Source organism: Trichinella spiralis (assembly GCF_000181795.1).
Source record: "Trichinella spiralis strain ISS 195 chromosome Unknown Scfld6, whole genome shotgun sequence".
Lineage (NCBI taxonomy): Eukaryota > Metazoa > Nematoda > Enoplea > Trichinellida > Trichinellidae > Trichinella > Trichinella spiralis.
The window spans coordinates 1,006,531-1,027,151 of NW_003526945.1; the positions used below are offsets into that span (position 1 = coordinate 1,006,531).

At 32.2% G+C, this 20,621-nt stretch overlaps 4 protein-coding genes across 4 annotated transcripts; 2 read left to right on the top strand and 2 right to left on the bottom strand.

Annotated features, from left to right (window-relative positions):
- Positions 1-541: 541 nt before the first annotated feature.
- On the bottom strand, positions 542-4,368 carry Tsp_07955 (conserved hypothetical protein). Its single transcript, XM_003373309.1, has 13 exons — positions 4,283-4,368; positions 4,194-4,230; positions 3,774-3,920; positions 3,613-3,715; positions 3,309-3,418; positions 3,042-3,247; positions 2,795-2,984; positions 2,542-2,687; positions 2,380-2,494; positions 2,237-2,322; positions 1,843-1,942; positions 1,397-1,560; positions 542-794 (listed from the first exon to the last, which is right to left on the bottom strand). Exons 1-13 carry the CDS (start codon positions 4,366-4,368, stop codon positions 542-544), a joined length of 1,743 nt encoding a protein of 580 aa, XP_003373357.1.
- A 1,677-nt stretch (positions 4,369-6,045) lies between these two features.
- Positions 6,046-6,786, top strand: Tsp_07956 (conserved hypothetical protein). The gene is made up of 3 exons (XM_003373310.1): positions 6,046-6,119; positions 6,187-6,514; positions 6,727-6,786. Exons 1-3 carry the CDS (start codon positions 6,046-6,048, stop codon positions 6,784-6,786), a joined length of 462 nt encoding a protein of 153 aa, XP_003373358.1.
- Positions 6,787-8,510: 1,724 nt separating this feature from the next.
- Tsp_07957 (hypothetical protein) lies at positions 8,511-8,916 on the bottom strand. Its single transcript, XM_003373311.1, has 2 exons — positions 8,828-8,916; positions 8,511-8,769 (listed from the first exon to the last, which is right to left on the bottom strand). The coding sequence occupies exons 1-2, from the start codon at positions 8,914-8,916 to the stop codon at positions 8,511-8,513; spliced, it is 348 nt and encodes a 115-aa protein (XP_003373359.1).
- A 758-nt stretch (positions 8,917-9,674) lies between these two features.
- Tsp_07958 (putative PDZ domain protein) lies at positions 9,675-16,399 on the top strand. Its single transcript, XM_003373312.1, has 14 exons — positions 9,675-10,072; positions 11,688-11,778; positions 11,855-12,025; positions 12,099-12,231; positions 12,286-12,406; positions 13,520-13,624; positions 13,703-13,823; positions 13,923-14,156; positions 14,343-14,629; positions 14,702-14,789; positions 14,864-14,975; positions 15,860-15,925; positions 16,047-16,108; positions 16,265-16,399. The coding sequence occupies exons 1-14, from the start codon at positions 9,675-9,677 to the stop codon at positions 16,397-16,399; spliced, it is 2,124 nt and encodes a 707-aa protein (XP_003373360.1).
- Positions 16,400-20,621: the final 4,222 nt, after the last annotated feature.

Here is a 20,621-nt window from a genome sequence, read left to right on the forward strand (position 1 = left end):
TGGGAGTCTTCATTTTCGAAATATGCTTTGTTTAAAAAGCAGCATTTGTGACGCTTTGAACAGTAATGAGGAAGGTTACGTTTTACAGAGCAGTCTTTTTGAAACATATTTAAAGTTTCACATTCATGAATTTACTCTTGATTTTGAACAGTTTGACGATGAACGTGTGTGTGTGTGTGTGTATGCAATGTGATTGTAACAAATAAAAATGAAAATTACTAGTGGAAATGTTGAACAGTAACATTTTTAAATTTATCTCACTTTAATAGTATTTCATGGCGCAGTTAACGTAATACAAGAAGTGTACTGAAATTGAAAAATTCGATAAGATTTTGTTGATATTTATAATATTTCAAAGCACTAAAGGACTGTTTTTTTATTTTATGAAGAATGCAGGTTAAAAAATTATCTGTAGATTTTGAAATCTATAATTTGAAGCTAGCTGTTTTGTTAAGTTCACTCTAAATCCCAGTACAATCGCCTAATCTATATTACATTTCACTTTCAGGGTACACTGGCTGTTCAGTGTTATCATTCTTTACTAACTTCGAATCAAACAACTCAAATTAAAAACTTTTTCACTGATTTTGTATTCCAAGTGCACATCGATGAACTTTGCTGCCTGTGTGATTGAGTTGCTTGAATCACCAAAATAATAGATGCCAGCTTTTGACCAGAAAAACCATTTCAATGGTTCGCCAATAATTGGAGCTTCTACTAGCGGGCTGACGACTATATCTGATGAACCGTACTTCCAATCAACCCAAAATACAAGTGCATTTGGGGCATGCTCTCTATAATGTTATTTATGAACCATCAAAAAAGCATTGCAGATGGCGAAACAAGTATCAACTGTATTTAACACGAATTACTAAATTTAAAATAATACTTAAAACATGTTAAATGTTAAAATATTCCAAATTACATCATTAATAAACTCTTTTAACATATGCTAAAATGGGGTGCTCACATAAAGCCCTGATTTGACTGCTCGCCCGTCTCATTGATAATTTAAATTTTCATTGATTCTTCAAAAGTTTTTCAAATTTTCCTGTTTTTTAGAGGTTAAATTATTTCCCTTTCTCACTGGTTTCATATTATTTTTCTCTGGTTATATGTCTTTTCAATTTTCGTTAGTTTGCTGTGCTGTTAATATTTTTCTTTTACCATAGAATTTAAAAGAAATATTTTGTCATTTTTACCAAATCTGGAAAAACCGGAAAATCTTTTGAACAACCAGTGAGGCAGGAGAAAAAAGAAACATAAATGTAGGCAAAGTCAAATGGCGGACTTACGTTATCAAATAACAAAAAAGAATATAAATATTATAAATAAACATTTTTTAAATAAAATTTTAAACTGATTTTACACATAATATTTCCATAATAACACAAACCCTGTAAGTGTTAGATGCTGTTCAGCTGAAATATTTCTTGTACATAAGCTTGGATTTGTGAGCATGTCCAATTCCATCATCATGACAGGTGAACTGCAACATAAGCTGTTATATTCATACAGATAATATGTTTCTATGGAATGATCCATGCACCGCCTAATAGTCTAAAAGTTTTTTTTCTAAATTACTATATACCCATTAATATTTCATGTATACACATATATATATATCCATTTTAAATCAACGTTATCAACTTCATAACATACTGTAATATAATTTTTGTAAGGCAACAAATCCAACCCTTCTACGCGCGCAGGGACGGAAAATATTTTCCAAAAGTGTTCAAATTCAACAGCTGTACACCAAATAACAGCCGTCTTAAAATAAATCAAAAAGTATCAGACATACATACATACATATTTTTTCAAAATGATATCATCACTTACGTGAGGATAAACTTTCAGCTGTTGTCTGTGGGAACCCAGTTTTTCTTGTAAATCATGCACTACGTACCAAAATTCCAAATCTGCCCATGTAAAATTAGAACTGCAAAAATAATTTACAACACAATCAAGCTAAACATAATTGCAGTACAATTAGCAAAGAATTCTTAGTGAAACAGTTCTCCTTCGCTTATTTACATATTTAGGAGTGTTGTCCACGTTGCTGATTACATTTATCAAACATTCCTGTGGATATAAGCGATTTTCAACAAGAAACATTCTGGTCATAATATTAGCAATCCGCTGGTTTTCAGCCCAACAACAAACCTAAAGAACTTATTTCAATATTATAAAGCAAGTGCAGGGAAAATTCTAAAGATACTCCAATGTGCTTAACCTTACAGATTTTGCTCTTGCCTTTGCTATCCATAACGGAAGTACAGATACTTCGCCAATGCACAGCCAATGTTTGCCATTTACATCCTAAAAACTTGAACTGCGCAACTTGTAAAAATGCATCGCTACTGAGAATCTACAAACCGTTTTCAGTGAGTCGAAGATCATCGAAAAATAGAACATATCATTGATTTTGTACAGCATGTTAGGACTGAATAGGCGATGCATATCGCATGTACAAATTGGCAACATCGTACGACTAAATGCAATGCACATGAACGTAAGCTAAAAATAATGAAAACTTACTATTCTAATTGTTGCTTCTCTTTGATATCCGCATTAAACCAAAACTGAAATTCATCGTGACAGCCATAAATAAGCAAAAGTTCGCTTTTTTCGATGGAAATAGAATGAGGAAGAGCGTAAACTCCATGCTTCCAATGATATCGCCACTAAAACTGACGAAAATTAAAATTACATAAACATTAGAAAATAAGTATCAAGAAAAAGATATTTTTAGTTTAAAATCAGTAAGAAAAATTAAATGACAAAATCTTACCTTCTTGCACAGCCCTGAGCTATGAGAAGGTTCTGTAGATAAAATGATACTGCCGTCACCAAGAAAATCCAATTCCCACCACATTAAAATCGCATCAACACTTTTACTTGGGCGAGAATTGAACGTGAAAAACGTTTCTCTTGTTACAGTATCCCTAACGGACAATGTCGACGGGTCAGCAAAATCAAATCTGATTATAATTTTATTTAGCATATGTAAACTCAAATGGAAAATAAATTATCGATACTTGAACATTTTCACCGGAGATGTAATGAAATCAAAACTATCAGGGGGTAAAGAATCAAAATCTATTTCCATTATTGACCTCAAACCATTACATTTCTCCATATTATTCGAGGCACAAAATTCAATTTCAAAACACTTTCTTAAGAATAAGCTTGAAATAGCTCGAACATATACTGAAGCTACAGCCGGAATCACCATAGCATTTGACTCAAATTAAAAAAAATAAATAAAACTAACTTTTGTCACATAATATTCAACAATATGTTACCTTCAGCAAGTCATGACAAGCAGATCTAAAAATATTTATAGCACCTTCACCAATCAACTCTGTATCAAATATTTCAGCTACAACAATGTCTGCTCTTCCGCCAATGTTTCCTAAAACAAAAATTATTGTATACTTTAAAGTTAAATTTAATCAAAAAAATATTTCACTGCTACTGAATTTCATTGCATGAAAGTGAATTTTCATTATTTCTTTAATAAAACTTTAACGCAAAATTGAAATTACGTATACAATAAAATCATAAATAACATGTATACATTAATGTCAACTCTTAAAAAATACTTACTTTCATTTATCTCCGTAGATGACGCTTCTATAACTGTGATCACATCTTTGAAACCATTTCTTTCCACAATCTTCCTAGCGCATTCCACCAAATTTGAACACTGCTTAAAAATTTAAATACAGTGATAGAAAAGCAAAATGCTATACTTTCTAATAACATACTTCAACAGCGGTTACACGATTTGCCGATGCCCTGGCAGCTAGCATGGCTAAATAGCCAGAACCACTTCCAATATCAATCACATGTACAAAATCTTTGTTGCAATACTTCTCCAGTGCAGATTCAATTGCTCGTTGAAAAGCTTGATTCTTAAATATGATACTTTTTCAGCAGTAAGTATAATTTATTCTAATATAAATATGAAATACACTGTTTAATATTATGGAAAATGAAAAATTTTGCATTATCAATAGTTTAAATTACTCGTTTTGTTCAGAGGAAGACAGAACAGAAATTCTTTCGTGGGTGTAATGAAATTTACAAATTGATATGCAAAATATTCATTACTGCTACTTTGCGAAGCAATTTCAAAACGTGCTAATTAAAATTCGAAAACCTAAGATAATGAAGCAAATTCATACCCGTTCATTATCCATTAGCATATCACCATATGACAAACTGGAAAACATAAAAAAATTAAAACCACATTATAACGTTAATTTGACAGTACCTTAAATGGTTTTCATTAGTGTAACTTTGCGGACTTGCATTAATATATTTTGCATCAGGTGAAAAGTTTTGTGATTCTTTCTTCATGATGAGTTTCAGTTGGCTAAAATAGCATTACCAATTCTCAAAATATACATGTTGGTGCACGAGCCCGGTAGAACATGGGTCATTACGTCACAAACTTTCATCACTAGTAAATTTAAATTACTTTATAAAGGAAAGGTTCCGTAAAATTATGACAAATTACTGCCAATTTCAAAATATGAATAAGTGCTATTTGTAATCAAAATGAATAACTGCAGATAAATGTACATAGGTACTTATTAGTTACTTATATAACATGGATATTCGTGTGTACATAATTTATATCAGTTTAAAGTTAATTTAATATTATTATGCATATAGGCATTACTTTGTTAACTTTTCACTGTGATTTACTTATATTTAAGAAAATATCAACTTTTTAATAATGTCTATCAAATGACAAGTAAGGTCAAATATTTGTGATTAAGCAGCAATGTTCCATCTGTCTATTTGTTTTCAAAAATTTGAATGTTTTTATGAAAAAAATAAGCAATACACATTTTATTATAAGTATATTAATATTTTTTCAGATATTTTGCTGTTAGAAGATGTAATACTCTTACTGTAAAATCGTTAACAAGAAAAAAATGTACTGCAGATGGCATTTCAGTTTTTACATCATTTTGTCAGCTTTATAGAAAAGCTTTGCAATCTTTTCGTGCGTAATTTTCAGTTAATTTTTGATTGAACAAACTGCACTGCATTTTTGAAATGCATTTTTCACTGTCTTTAATTATGCATTGATGCAAACAGTTTGTTATTTCATTTCAAAGCAAACTCATTTTGAAAAGCATGGAATCTCTCAAGGTTTGCTAATTAAAAATAATAATCTACAGAGCAAGAGTATTTATTGTTGGAGTGAAAACATGATGCAGTTAATTGATGATGAAAAGCTTACTTGAAAGATTGAGCTGAAGATTAATTGCCATAAAAATGAAATGCTACTAATCAGATTAAACAAACATTAGTAATATTAATAACGGCGGTGTTCGCACTATCAGAAATCCTTTTGACAGTTTGTTTTTCTTATATTTAATTAAAATGGTTTTTAATTTTTTAATCAAATTTACTGAAATAATACTGTTTCAATAAAAACAGTGCTGTTTTTATTTTTGTTTGAATAAAGTTACACTACAGTAAGAATTTTATAATATTAATTTATCGTAGAATGTGAGTAATATTGTTTGAGAATTTTATTTATTATTATTGCATAATATTTATAAATAAATTAATTTTTAAATTATCTTTCACATTACGAGCATTTATTTGTTGAAATTGCACTGAATTGTACTTGAAAATTGCTTTATTAAATGTAATTTTATGACTTGCGATGATTGTTTTTTTTTCAAAATTTTGTTGGCAATTTTACATTTTTGTACAAAAATATATAGTTTATAAATTTTAAAATTGAAAATGTAATTTTATGCCTTTTAATAATTTTTAAATCTGAAAAAGAAAAAAAAACGTTGCATATGAATGATGATGATTGAATTGTTTGTCAACTGTTGAATGAATTGAAACTTTGCTGTGTTAATTGAAACTTGGTTGAAAAGTGCACAAAAAAATAAAGGCAATATTGAACGTATTTGGATATTTCACGCGAGAAGTGAATGTTGAATTTCAATTATTGCGATGTAATAATAATTTTAAGAAATGACACAATAAATTGTTCTATTATTCATGGAAATGTGCGTTGAAAAATCAATCAATGGTATCGAAGAGAAGAAGTTGAAGTTGAATTTATTGTTGGCAAAGTATTTTTTGCTTGTCGGTCAGTGTACAGATTTGTTGTTTGCCTTCTTCGACAGCTAATAACTTCAGCTTTTCCAACCTTGTTCGGATTGTTTGCCAAGCACAGACGCGCCCTGTAGGCGACCAAATCATTTGTTATAGTTTTGTGTGCTTTTATGTTTTTCCGTCGTTCGCTTTACTACTTGCTAATTATTCATTTGTTGATTCGGTGACAAAGAAAGCAAACGTTGGCCGAATTGCAGCTTTTACGTTAAGCATGAATAATTTTCAACTTTGCAAGCGAATAATTCTCTCCGGTCATCGATCAACAACAGCAACAACAAGAGCAAGAACATTAAGCCTTGCGCGAGTTGGCCACTTTGGTCGACGCTTTATCCGTGCCATAAGCATCCGTGTTGTGTTGTTTCATTGCTTTTTCAATTTTTGAATTAAGCTCGTCAAACATTTCCTTGCCCGAGGATTTCGAGTTGTCAGTTTTATTCACATTTATCTTCAACATTCGGGCTAATTGCTTGCTGTTATTTACGGCCGATACTTTTATTTGTTGGAAAGCAATATTTTAAAATATACGTATATATATACATATGAATGTTTTTTTGTTCTTTATAGTTGGAGCATTTGAACAACACTTTTAACACACATATCCATTCAACAACACATGCTCAGTGAACAATTTGCCTTCAAGTAAACTTTCAATGCAATGATGGTAAGAATTGATTTTATTTTTTGCAGTAAAATTTATACTATTAATTTATATACACAACAAAAAATAGTTTAAGAAAAATTACTTATGACATGAATGAGATGTTGAATGTGATAGTAGCTATAATAGAATTGAAAATTGTGCCCATGCATGTGTCTATGTCTGTGTGTTTATTAGTTTTATTTGAATGAGAATAATAATAAATTGCAAACAACGTGAATGGTGTGCTTGAATGTAAAATGTCATCGTAAGATTTTTGAATAAAAATCTTGGGACGATTTTACAGACTACACCCATTTCGCCTTGACCGTTTTTACCACGCGATCTGTTTGCTTTTATTATTTTCTCAATTTGCCTTTGATTCTTCCATTTTCGTCGAATCGTGCTGCTTCTTCAAATTTGACACGCAAATTAAGCCGTAAACAAAAACCATTTTATACATTTTTAAACTGTATAAAGTGAACAATGAAAAGTTTCTCATTGTGAATTGTGACAATAAAAATTGAACTTTTCTAATAGAAATGAAAATTGAAATTTAAGAAAACAAAGAACATATTTTAAATTTATGTTGTCAAACCAATTGAGAAATGTTTTAAATTGAATTTTCAATTTCCCACGGTTTGTTTTTTTTGTTTTCTCGTTGGCTATTGAGAGAGAGAGAGAAAAGTATCCCTAGTGGAAAGAGATTCATAAACAATGACCAATAAGTGTGTGTGTGTGTGTGTGTGTGTATGGGGGGAGAAGGAAGAGGTGTATGAAAGGGTTCTCGATTGCTTCGATGAAGCCAATCGTCCATTCATACGTTGCGCATATTTTTTGTTGCAAGTTCCATTCACTAGCCAACTGCTTGCTTTTATTGCTGTTTCTCTACTATTACTGCTGCTGCTGCTTTTGCTCTTGCTGTTGCAAGTACTTTTTGTTGAACTTTGTTGCAATTTGCCCTTTTGTCCAAGATCACAACGTTGGTGGTGTGTCAAAGTCACATACAACTTTGTCTAATGAACCAGTTGCCACCAACAATCAGTGATCAGATGAATTGCAATCTGTAAGCACAACTAAATTTTTATTTAATTAATTGTAATTTTTAATCTTATAAACTGAATGAAATTTTCATGAAATTGTTGCACAATTTTTCAAAGTAGGACTAAAAACAATACGATACCATCATTATTATCATCATCATCATCATCATATCAGCGTTGTAAATCATAATAAATCGTTGAACAAGCGAAAATATTCGACAATTAAATTACGTCACTTTGAAATGGAATTGAAAATTTCTTTTTTCTATCATTTATTTATATACAACTTTGCTTTTGTGGAAAGAAAATATTCCAAATTTGTTTTATAGCATTAATTTAATTTTGTGATTATGAGTAAAATTGTTCTACATTCAGTAATAAATATGTTATGTAGATGTGATATTCGAAAAGCAAGCATTCTTGTTTCTATAATCTTCATATAAAGAATATACAATGAATAATATGATGAGAGATGGGAAATTTAATAAATTCGATGTTGTATAAGATTTGAATTAAAATGGATTGGAAAAAAACAAAAAGAATAACGATCAACCGCGTGTGTGTATGTATGTATATAATATATAATAGCTTCTTGAGTTTTGTGAAAAATAAATAATAAATAAATACATTTATTCATATCATCATATATACATTGGAAATATTATTCATCATCTTTGAGACTGGATGATTTCGGCCTTGAATGAGTAGGATTGTTCTTTTTCATATTTCAACGCAGAACGTTGGCCGTTTACCAACACGTTGGCAGCGTTCAAAGTGCAATGACTTGGTTGGCTTCTCGTATAATTTCTTCTTCGTCTTCTGCTTGGTGATGATGATTCTTCGTTCTTGGAATTGAACTTCCCAGCATCAAGCATACAGGCGCGTCGATTGGCACGTTCCAAATTTTCACAAACCGGCCCACACTTTCTCAGTTGCTCATTACCCCGGATGTTATATGGTCGAAGAGCATTTTGAAAATATTAACCGATTTTGACCCACGGCATGTTTTGCTTGTGTGCATATTTTCACGCTTAGTGAAGGCCGGCCATTATTCTGTGTATATTTTTCTGCCATCTTTCCGCCACCGCCCGCCTACCCTTCTTTTTGGTTCTTTTTGTCGGCCCGAGCGGTCGCAATTGATCCATCCAACTGTGATCGTCATGTTTTCCGCACGGACGGCAGCTGCATGTCGCTCTCTCCTGAGGACAAATCATTCGCGCTTTCTTCGCCATGAGGTATGCAATCAATCAATAAAAGCTTTCAAGCCGCTTCATGTCATTCATTCACTCACTCTGTCTGTCTGTCTGTCTGTCTGTCTGTCGCTGTCATCTCTGCTTTCTCCCTCTCTAACTTTCCTTTTTTTGTGGGTGTGTCTGCACTTGTATACAACTTTCTCTACACACACACACACACACACACTCTCTCTCTCTCTTCCTATTGATTTATCTTTTTAAATTTATTCTTATTACAGATCATCATTACAGTTTCATATTTGTTTCTGTCGGGATCTTTATGGAAATTTTAATTTTAGACTCACAACAACAACAACAATCAGTGCTGACCTTGTTCCGGCCAGCTCTTCAGTGATGCGCAGAGAAGCTGCCGCCATGGTGGAAATGTGCACATTGTCGTCGTCGTCGTCGTCGTCGGTGATTGACAGCAGTGTTGATTTCACTTCGGCTAAAGCTGTTTTTGAACGACTCGAACGGGCAAGCCAAGCTGAAGCGCTGAAAAAGTCATCCGCACCGCCGGTACCTCCCAAACCGAACAAGCTGCTTTCGACAAATTTCGCATCTTGCCAACAATCCAACGACCAATTGCAAAATCCAATTATGGAGATGAACCGTGAATTCAGTCGACTAGTGTCGGCAATGGAAAATGCCGTCACCGATTATAATAATAAGCCAATTAATAATGGTGATGCATCAACTGATATTATTGGTCAAACATTGTTGGTAACAGAAGAAGAAGAAGAACAAGCTGTTGCTGATCTGCATCATTCTACAACCTCTGACCAACAGAATAATTGTGATAATATTGTTACCAGCAAAGAATACGAACCATATTGGCGCAGTTATTCGTGGTATGCACGAAGATACGATTCTGAAAATATTCCAATGTTGAACAACCCGGTGGTATTTTCATCGTTGAACAATTATTTCAATAATAAACAAAAAATTGCAAATCCAACATGCAAATCATCATCACCAGTTGAAAGTCAAAAAAATACGTAAGTACGAACAGCATTTTTAAATTAATTTATCTGAAAAAAATTATTGTTTTTCGGGTAATTGTCCATTCCACTTGGAAGAGGTTATTATCTATTATTCCTTTTTTCACTTTGTTCATTACAATGGATTTTGCCAGTTTATTGATTTTGAAAATCACCAATCAGTTATTATCTTTTTTTTCATTTTCTTGTATCATTTGCATAATTCGGAGATTGTTTGGATTTTTTCAGTATTGTAAAATTTGTTTATTCACAACCGGCAGGAAATGGGGAAATCAATATGTCATTATTACGATATATGTATATATATATATATATAAAGGTTTACCTTGTTATATTGACAAGTGGACAAATTCTCCGAGGGACGAAGCGACGTTTGTTTAAATTAATTGACAAAATTGAAAATCTATTTCTCCCCACCCTACCCCTCCCCTTTTCCTCTCTCTTTCTCTCTCTGTGTCCCTGAGATGTGAATTGACACGTACCAAAGTTACAAATGGTTATAATTAATTAATCTTTGTAAAAGTTAACGACGAATGCACTACTCATTCGACTAGAAAATAAGTGTTTATTTTGTTTATTTGTTGCTTTTAGCTGATTTGCATATTTTTTTTGTCTTTCTTTCAATTCAGTATTATTTTTTTTTCAAATTACCCACTGAACAACAAGTCATCCTGCTTTATTATTATTCACTGATTCTTCATTTAATCACGAGCTCGATCATCTATTTTTTATTCCATTGATAGCATTGATTAATTTCTTTTTTTTTAAAAAAATTCTGTTGTTATTTTCTAAAAATTGCAATTTTCTTTTTTCTTTCGTAAATTGAAATGCTTTTTGTTCGCAGTTGCAGAAAATTATGCCTCAGGTTGTATTGAAAACTTCTTTTTCATTTCTCTCTTGCAGATTGCTGTTCTTCTTATATGCGAACTCGAAATAAATGACATGAAGGTCAGAGTTGCAACATTCAATCTGCTACGCTTCCCAAGCTACATTATTCCAAGCGTGACGGACAGTTGCAATTGGAAGAGATAAAAATTAAAAAAAATATTATCACTGCAATTTTAAATTAAAAAACCTTTTACAGTATCTTTTTGAGAAAATGTATGAATAATGTATGCATTTGATGTTGTCGATATTTGACGCTACTAGGTCCAGGGTTCTGTTTCGACCATTGTCGTTCTTCAGTGATGGCATATTTTGTTATTTGTTGCTAATTTCCTGGTTTTGCGAATGTTCAGTTATTATTAAATCAATAGGCGATGCGCAAAATTTTTCACGGAAACTTGAAAATGTGTTCGCCGGCATACGGTAGGAGAAAGCTTGTGAACAATATGAACATATTTTTCTTGACCATTTGAAAAGCTTCACTATTAACCATGCTTAATTTGTCGATTGATGACGATTTTCTTTTTATTCTTTGACAATATTTTTTTTTGGGGGGGGAGAGGGGGTTAATGAACGCTTTGAAATTGGCACTGATTAAATGCCAAATAAAGTGAAGCATTTCAATTGTCAGAATGCTTTTCAACAATTTGATGATTGTTGTATTGTTATTTTTCAATTCTGAACAGAATGTTTATTAGTTTTTTAAACTAAGTATGGTTTTTTTCAGTTCTGAGGCAGTTTATCGAAAAGAAATTGGCAGTTTTTCTGCGGAAAAATCTCAGCTCAAACCTACATCCACAACTAATAATAATGGTCATGTAAGTGAAAATTACAACAACAACAACAACTGTGTCTGTATGTATTAGTTACTTGAAAAAAATGTGTATATGTTAGATTGGAGAGCAGCACAGTACTGGAGAATTGCATTTGTTAGCTGATAGCCACTTTTGGGTAGAAATACCCGGAGTTGGTGTAGATGAATTTGAAACAACTTCTTCGTCATCAACCGATTCCGATAGTGAACCAAGAGAATGCAAAGTGAAATTCAGTACCGAACCAATCAAAGTATTCATTTTTTGTTATTGTAATTTTGTTTAATAAAATATTTGAATGATGGGTTTATTATTTCTTTTTCCAGGTGTACAGCACGTATGGTGTAAGCGAGTATGATCGACGCAACGATGATGTCGATCCAATAGCTGCATCTGCTGAATATGAACTTGAAAGACGACTTGAAACGATGAACATTTTTGAAGTGGATATAATAAAAGGTAAAATTATACGTTTTCCGATTGTTCTGTTTGTTTGTAAAATCAATATTTTAGGATCAGAAGGTCTAGGCTTTAGCATTATTGGCATGGGCGTGGGAGCTGATGCAGGATTGGAAAAGTTGGGCATTTTTGTAAAGAGCATTTCTCCTGATGGAGCCGTTGCCATGGACGGAAGGTATGATTATTGATTTTCAAATTTTCAAACCGTACACTGAAATTTACTTAAAAATGAATCGACCATATTTATGCAGTGTAGATGTTTTCTTCTTCTTGCTAACATATATTGATCATATCGATGATTGTGCCGTTTGATCTGGGTCGTTTGGCTTTTGATCACCGAGATTGGCCATCAGTGTGTCCTTATAAGTCGGTCATGCTTCGGTGAATTAATGGTAGCACAGATGGTGCCTGTGAATTACGGTTGTGAGAGTGTAGGGCAGAGAGGCAGGGAGGGAGGGAAGGCTAGAGGTAAAAATCCTATCTGACCAAAAAGCCGTCTGTGTTCGTGCTTTTTGTTATCTCTTCTAAAAATGGGCCATTTGAGATTTTTTGATTATTTTAGTGAATTATAATTTTCTTTTCAATCAGCAAGCACGCAGGCATACTTTATTATTACAGTTATCTCTATTCGCAATTAAGTACAACGCTACCGTACCGTTCGTTCGTTCATTGGTCGTTCCAAATTTACTTCTTAAATTTTAACAACCACTTTACATAACAATCTGTACGTTTTTTACTTCATTCATTGAACATTAAAATTGACTAATTTTATTTTTAAGTTTATAAATTTGTTAAAAATCAATTTAACAATTGTCCATGCAAATTTTTATTCACGCAACAAATTTGCATATTTTACTTTGCGATTTTTTTGTTTTGTTTCGCATTTCACAAGTGAAAAGTAGACGATGTTTTAATTTAAAAAAAGCCAAAAATAAAAAGAACATTAACATATTAACTACTAATGCAATAATATTAATAATGCTTGTGTAGCGCCGTCAGGCGCTCGATTCATCCGCACCATTTATGATACAGAGGTTTATTATAAACGACGGGTACAAGAGATTATACAAAGGGCTATAATACAAAGGTTAAACAAACCGGGACGCGCACGCCGTATCACTACTGCCAATGCACACACGACACAACTACTTTTGTCTTCTTTCTATCGTACCCTATAGAAGCACATTTGATGTTCAGGTACAATCGCCACACTTGGAAAAGAAAATTGTGATAAATTTTGTCTGTAATTTTTGCTTTTGTTAAATTTTGTATAAAATAAATGTTCTAGGATTCAAGTGTGCGATCAAATAGTGGAAGTTGATGGTAAAAGTTTGATTGGTGTTTCTCAAAGCTATGCTGCGGCGGTGCTACGTGGCACGTGCGGTTTAGTTCAGTAGGTTTCAGTCATTTTATTTTTTCCATTATGCAAATTTTTCTGTAGATTGATTGATTGATCGGTTTTGTTGTTTAGTTTTAAAATTGGTCGTGAAAATGATCCCGAAAATGGTGAAATTATGGCGTTGATTCGTCAATCGTTTGAACAAGACAAACAATATCAGCAACGGCAACACACGAGCTGCGATAATGCTGCAGTGAGTGTGGTTTTGTGATGAATTTTTTTCAGCATAATGCAAATTTCTGTTTTCTTCGTCTGTTCGAACAAAGCTCGCGTGTGTTAACATAAATTTAAGGTTCCACTAACGTTGGATTCCGATTTGAGGAAAGATCCTTTTTTTGCTAATCGGTTGTTAAGCCAACAACTAACAGCTACTACTTCTACTGCTGCAACTGTTGATTCATATGCCTGCTGGGAGTTGGGTGACGGTTTCAGAGCGCGCCCGTCGAAAATTCACGCATTTTACATGCCCGATCCAGCTCTGTCTGATACTCCACAATTTGGCAATTTGATGCAAAATTTGAAAAACGTGAGCTTTGAAAAATTACAATATACGCTGTGCTCAATTTTACAAAGCATGCTTGTTTTGTTATCACTTTTTTCTTTGGTGATTTTTCACTTAAATGTATGTGTGTGTGTGTGGGTGTTAGAAGATGAGAAAAGATGGATGATTGATTATTTTGCATTTGCATTTGCATATATACTGTAATTTTAGGCGTTCAATCAAGAAACGGACAATGGCTCTGGTCAGGTTGGTTCTAAGCGAGGCACCGCTCATGACACTGAGGACGAGGATAAATCTTTGATGAAGACGAAAGAGACTGTTGCCAGTGAAATCAACAGTGTGCAGATCAAATTGTCACAGCTGGAGTCAGAACTTTTGGAAACAAAACAAGAAACGGAGCGTTTTCAAGCGATGCTAATGGACGCCAGGAATCAATATTCCAATTTAGAGCAAAAATATTTAGAAGCTACACTGTTGATCAAAGATTACCAAGATCGGTGAATTTGTTGTTTTAATTTTATAATTTTTTGATTGAAAATTATTTATTTATTTATTTATCTATTTAATAGAGAGAAGCAGTTCGGTGAACCAGCATTAGCTGAACTGAAACTTCGAGATGAGCATTACAACAAATTGATTGATCAATTGAAAAATAAGGTTCGATTTTGAAAAGCAAAAAAACAAATAATAAAAATAGTAATGAAAGAAATTGTTGTTTTTTTCTTCTTTAGATCAACGATTTACAACAACAGTGGCTCGAAGCACAGCACAAAAGAGCAAGCTTGATTGATGATTCCCCCAAACGCGATCCTGACCTTTCTCCGGCATTAGCTTATCAGCCAAGTGAGTCGACAACAGTAATATTGTCATACTGTTATTATATTACTAGCTTGCTCATCACTTTTTCTTTTTTACAAATATTTTTTGTTCTGATTTTGTTGCAGATCATTTTGGTGGTGAACATAAAACTACAATTCAAGTGCCTGCTTCTTCTTCTTCTTCTTCTTCTTCTGGTCAAGAGTTATCTCTGTTGCACACGATAGTCGAACCTGATCCTCCGAAAGTATGTTCATTTTTATTCAAAGCAATTTTTCATTCATTGCAGCAAATTGGTGAAAAGAAAAAGAAAAAGAAAAAATAATAATTTTTTAAATTTAAATCAAATTTCGTTTCAAAATTCATCAATGATGATCGTCGATCAAATCGATGTCATGTTGGTTGGAATTGATCGAATAAGAAATGACATAAATTAGCATAACACCCGCAATCACCGCTTTGTTTGTTTGCATTTGCAGGCGATCAGTTCTGGGCAGAAAGGTGAAGCCGATTATCATCAGCTAATAATGTGCCAACAACGCATCGAAGAGTTCACTGGTCAACAACAGCGTTCGTTGACTACCACCAATTGTTGTTTACAATCTCCGAAAACTGGTGCAACGTGGAAAAAAATTTGAATATTAAAATTTTAAATAAATTTTTTTTCAATTCAGAAATTAATCGATACAGTAGTTCGAATCATAGCAGCAGCAGCAGCAGCAGCACGAATGTAAAGCAAACCGGTTCATTGGAGAGAAGCATATTTCGTTCACCCGTGAGCGCACGGAAAATTACAAAAATGCTTCTCCGTCGAAAAGCAGCAGCACCTTCTACTAATTCTTCGACTTGCATTCGTTAGTGAAAATAATTTTCCGTTGAAATAACACACTAATATATTGTTTGGTTTGTAGAAGATCCCGAAATTGGCATGTTCATTACGACAGCAACGGATGAAATGGATAAAGTAGGATATTTTAGTTAGTTAATTAATTTATAAAATTATTGCAATTTTTTCTTAGAATATCGAAGTACTGACGTGGAACTGCGATGATGTGGGACAATTTTTGAAATCGCTCGGCTTGGAAAAATACGTTCCAGAATTTGCAATCAATGCTATTGACGGTCCAAAGTTTCTCTCTCTCGACGGTTCTAAGCTCAAGGTATTGTGCTTTTTTACTGTAATAATAATAATAATTATCATCATCATCATCATCATCATCATCATTGGGAAAAACACTTGCTGAGCATATTCCTCAGTGGATGTGTTGTTATGTGCCTTTTTTTTTGTTTTATTGATTGCTTGATCTTTTTTCCAGGCAATCGGTATTCAAAATCATGCTGATCGAGCTCTGATAAAGAAGCGTGTTAAAGATTTAAAAACGTCCGTATTGAAAGAGAGAAAACAGTTTGAAAAAGAACAACGTCGATTTTTCAAACTTTTGGAAAAATGAAAATGCAAAATTTTAATATCAAAAGAAAAAGAAAATTACTCAGCTGGACATGCATTTCATGCAAACACCTCCAAACATATAAAGTTGCTTGTGTGTGTGTGTGTGTATATGTCGGCTGAAATTGTCGAACTTTTGATAGAGAGCGGATTGCTTTTTTTTTGTTTTGTTTGGTTTTTTGTTTTTTTTTGAATTTTAATTTTATTACCTTCAGCTTGAAATTACATTCGAAACATGTTGTTGTCGATTTGGTTTTCTTTTTCATCATGCTCCATCTGTTTGTTAATTACAACACATCTGCTGTTATGTCGTTTTTTTGCCCAACGAAGTAATTATCCAACAAACATCCTCCCCCTCCGCAACTGGTGTCTTTTGAACAATTATTGTGGAAATTACCATTATTATTGCGTATTACGTTGAAGAATTTTAATTTCCCTTCTGACTGGCTGACTGGACTACTGCTGCTGCTGCTGCTGGACTTGTGTTTTAGACAATTTCACATATTGAAACACCGTTTTGCAGCAAAAGTAGCAAGCAGTAAAAATTAAGAAGAAATCTATATATCTATCTGTATAGTAGTCAGTCTTTAATGGGATCAAAGAAACGTGAAAACTTTTTAAAATAGACATATGGCAACAGATTATTTTAACCAATTAATTATCTTTCATTTTCTCTTTCTCTTTATTCATCTTTCTTTTACTTTCACCGTAATAACCACGACATCTTCCTTTGCAGCATATGAGTGAGTTCTTTTGCACAATTTTTGTAGAAAGAAAAGCAAATTTTTTTTGCAGGTTAATTTTACTTGTTTTAAAAACAATTTTATCCATCATATTCATATTCATATTCATATTGCACTTGGTTTCCACACCATTAGAGAAAATTGTGCTATAGGTGAATTCGTTCCATTCAACTGTTGTTTGTTTGTTTGTGTTTATGTGTATGTGTTATTACTGTTCAAAATTTTCTTCTTATTTCACTCTAATAAATGTTAAACATTTTTCACTTCTGACTTCTCAAGTGTGAAAAATGGGCAAAAACTCTTCTTTTTCTGTATCATATTCAACGTTCAAACTACCCACACCCACACCCACACCTATACATACGTGTATTTTCTTATCTTTAAAAGAAAAAAAACATTTTTATTTTTATTTATCATAATAAGTAATCTGTTTTTTAAAAATCATTTTACAATTTTATCAAATGATCAATATAAAATGTCCCTTTCAATGAACTTATTCTTGCAATGTATATTCTTTTGTTTACACAAACCTTGAAGTAGTTACTTATCAGCATTTTAATTTTGCATATTTTATTTCTCAAAAATTTACAGTAAGAAAGATATTTATTTGCCAATTTTAGAAGAATGTTCTGTCGGCTGTTGTCGTTGTTGTTGATGTAGTAGTAGTAGTAGTATATCAAGAGGTGTTGCTGTTTGGTAAATTTCACGTTCATAAAACTCTGGGGCATAGCCCGTGTTCTTCACTTTATGAGTAAGATTATGTTAAATACTTTTTCTTTCTTTCTTTTTTTAATTTTAAATTTGATCGAATATTTTGATTTTGTATTTGCATTTTATTTGTACAGCCAATCAACAAGCGAACTTCTTTGTACAAATAAATGATACAAAATGTTAAATATTGTCTCTTTGAAATAGAGCAAAAATGTTTTTTTTAATCTGATAAAGATGTTAATTTTTAAGTTTTTTTGTAGCATATCTTACATGTAAAAGGAATTTTAACCTGATAATTGAGAAAAAAATGAATAAATAATTTGATATTCAAATCAAAGTAAGGTAGTTTGGTGCGTTTGAAAAAAAAGGAAAGAAAGAAAGATTGCTCTGTTGAACTTGTTTTGTCGTCGTTGGAGAATGGTCTGAAATGTGATGTGAAATGACATTTGCTAAGGCAATATTCTTTTCCTAGCCAGAATTTTGTCTCTGTCATTCAAAGCATTAATAATAACCGTTGTTATGCGGAAATTGCTATTAACAATTTTCACTTTCGTTATCGCTTTCAAATCTACATTTTATCATTCAACGAATTCGTGTTCAAATTTACCTTGAACTTGTAAAAAGGTGCAGACGAAAATTTACCCAACTATTTATTCAGCAGTCAAAAAATGGACAATATTTCATATTCGTACTGTCAAAATTACATATATATATATATATATCTTCTATTTTCATTTCTGAAATTAGAAATTATGCAATTGTTGTATATTTAAAATTGTGAATGGACATGGTATGGTAATTATTAAATTATACATATATGCTGCACAACAAATTTTATCACAGCAATTATTTTACAGCTACTTATATATATATATATATATATATATGCATATCATTATTACTTTTTAATATATAATAAAAGCATCCGTGAATATTTGAAAGCATGCATATATTTGCTTTTTGTTTAATTATTATACTGTTGAAGTTGAAATTGAAAAAGTTCTGAATGAATTTCAATGCGAATTATATCAGTTTGTGTGCAACCAAACGGACTGCAAATAGGTGCAATAGAAGATAATCGTTGTAATAATAGTTGGGTAATCTTCTGAGGTCGACATATTATCAGCAGTTATTTTTGGGCTTTTTGTTTATCAAACAAAAGCTGAACTTCAGAAAAGCTGCTAGCAAACAATTGTTGCACCGATTAATGACTAACAATAAATAGTAACCAGCGAATCGGTTTTTTGCACACAAACCAAAAAAACAAAGCCCTTCAAATGAGAGATGACGTGCTGCAACCGAGATAAATGAGTAATTGTTGATAAATTTGACAAACTGATCATCAGCTTCCGGCTTCAAATTAGCACCTGAGCAAACACTATTTATACCAAATACCGTTTGATCAACTATTCGCCTAGCATCATTTCCGTATCACAGTGAGAATGTACGACATGCTATCATTCACTACTTAGTATTATAACCTATTGCGTTGAATCACCGATCACAGACCGCAGTTGCACACTTCACTTCACTTCACTTACACTGTTCATTCAAAGTTAGCTGTTTTCTGATTTTCATTACTCACAATCAAGTAAGTATAAGCTTGCATACATATATATATATGTGTGTGTGTGTGTGTGTGTGTCTGTGCGTGTATTTGGTTTTTTAATTTGAAAAAAACTTGTAAAGTTTCATCGAACCTTTTTTAAGCAACTGCTCGTTACTTTTTTTAGTATAACAACAAGACCTCATGATATACATATTTTTTTAGCATATTTATTATTTAGCTTCATATTCTAAGAAAATATTTCAAATATTAATAAAAGCACATCGACTGCATTATAACACAACAAAACATTGACTTGTTTTTCAATTTTTTATAGTTCAGGTTAGGGAATTTTAAATGTTACAAATTGACTGGTAATAAAATCTTTTTGCTTGTTTCTTCAATTTCAGCAGAAGAAATACATTTAGAAAAGATAATCGACAGACAACATTGACAAAAGCATATTTTAACAACAAATTATCTATATTCAAAGCCTATTTGTTTGCGTTGTTATACGTTATCAAATAATTGCGCAGAAATGACATCTCAAGTAAACATGTGATAATAATTGTGCAATTATTCCACTGTTTAAGAGGAAGTTGAGTGCCATTCATATTTTACAATAGCTTTTTTCCTTATCCAAGGTCAGTCATTTAGGCTTTGTTTTAATTGAGATTTGTACTTTTTTTCGGATTTAGATTTTATCTCTTTTTCTTTGTTATTATCATAGCTCATATATATATATATATATATAAAGGTGGTGGCAAGAAAGAAAAAATCACTACGCCATTTTCAGTGTGCTGCTTGCTGTTCAATGTATTTTCTGAATGCAGTTGCAGAGTCATCGAGCAAATAATAGTACGATGCTATAATTCATCATCATCATATTTATTGTTCTGCTGTTTTATAAAGACTGTGCTGCTTTAAAATATTATTCATCATTTCTTTATTTTTATTCTTCTTTTTCGGGAAGCACGAACGCACATCTATATATATTTATATTCATATTTCCCCCCCCCCCTTTTATATTCGAGAATATGTTTAAGAATGCAATGACTAATGCGATGATAAATAATATTTATTTGTTTTTATTTTTCAGAGACGAAGCTACCTTTGTACAATAAAGGTATTCATCATCATTGCTGCATCTGACAATACAAGAGTGAAATTTTTTGAACTGAGCAACAACAAAAGCACAAAGAAGTGACTTGCACATTCAGAATAAC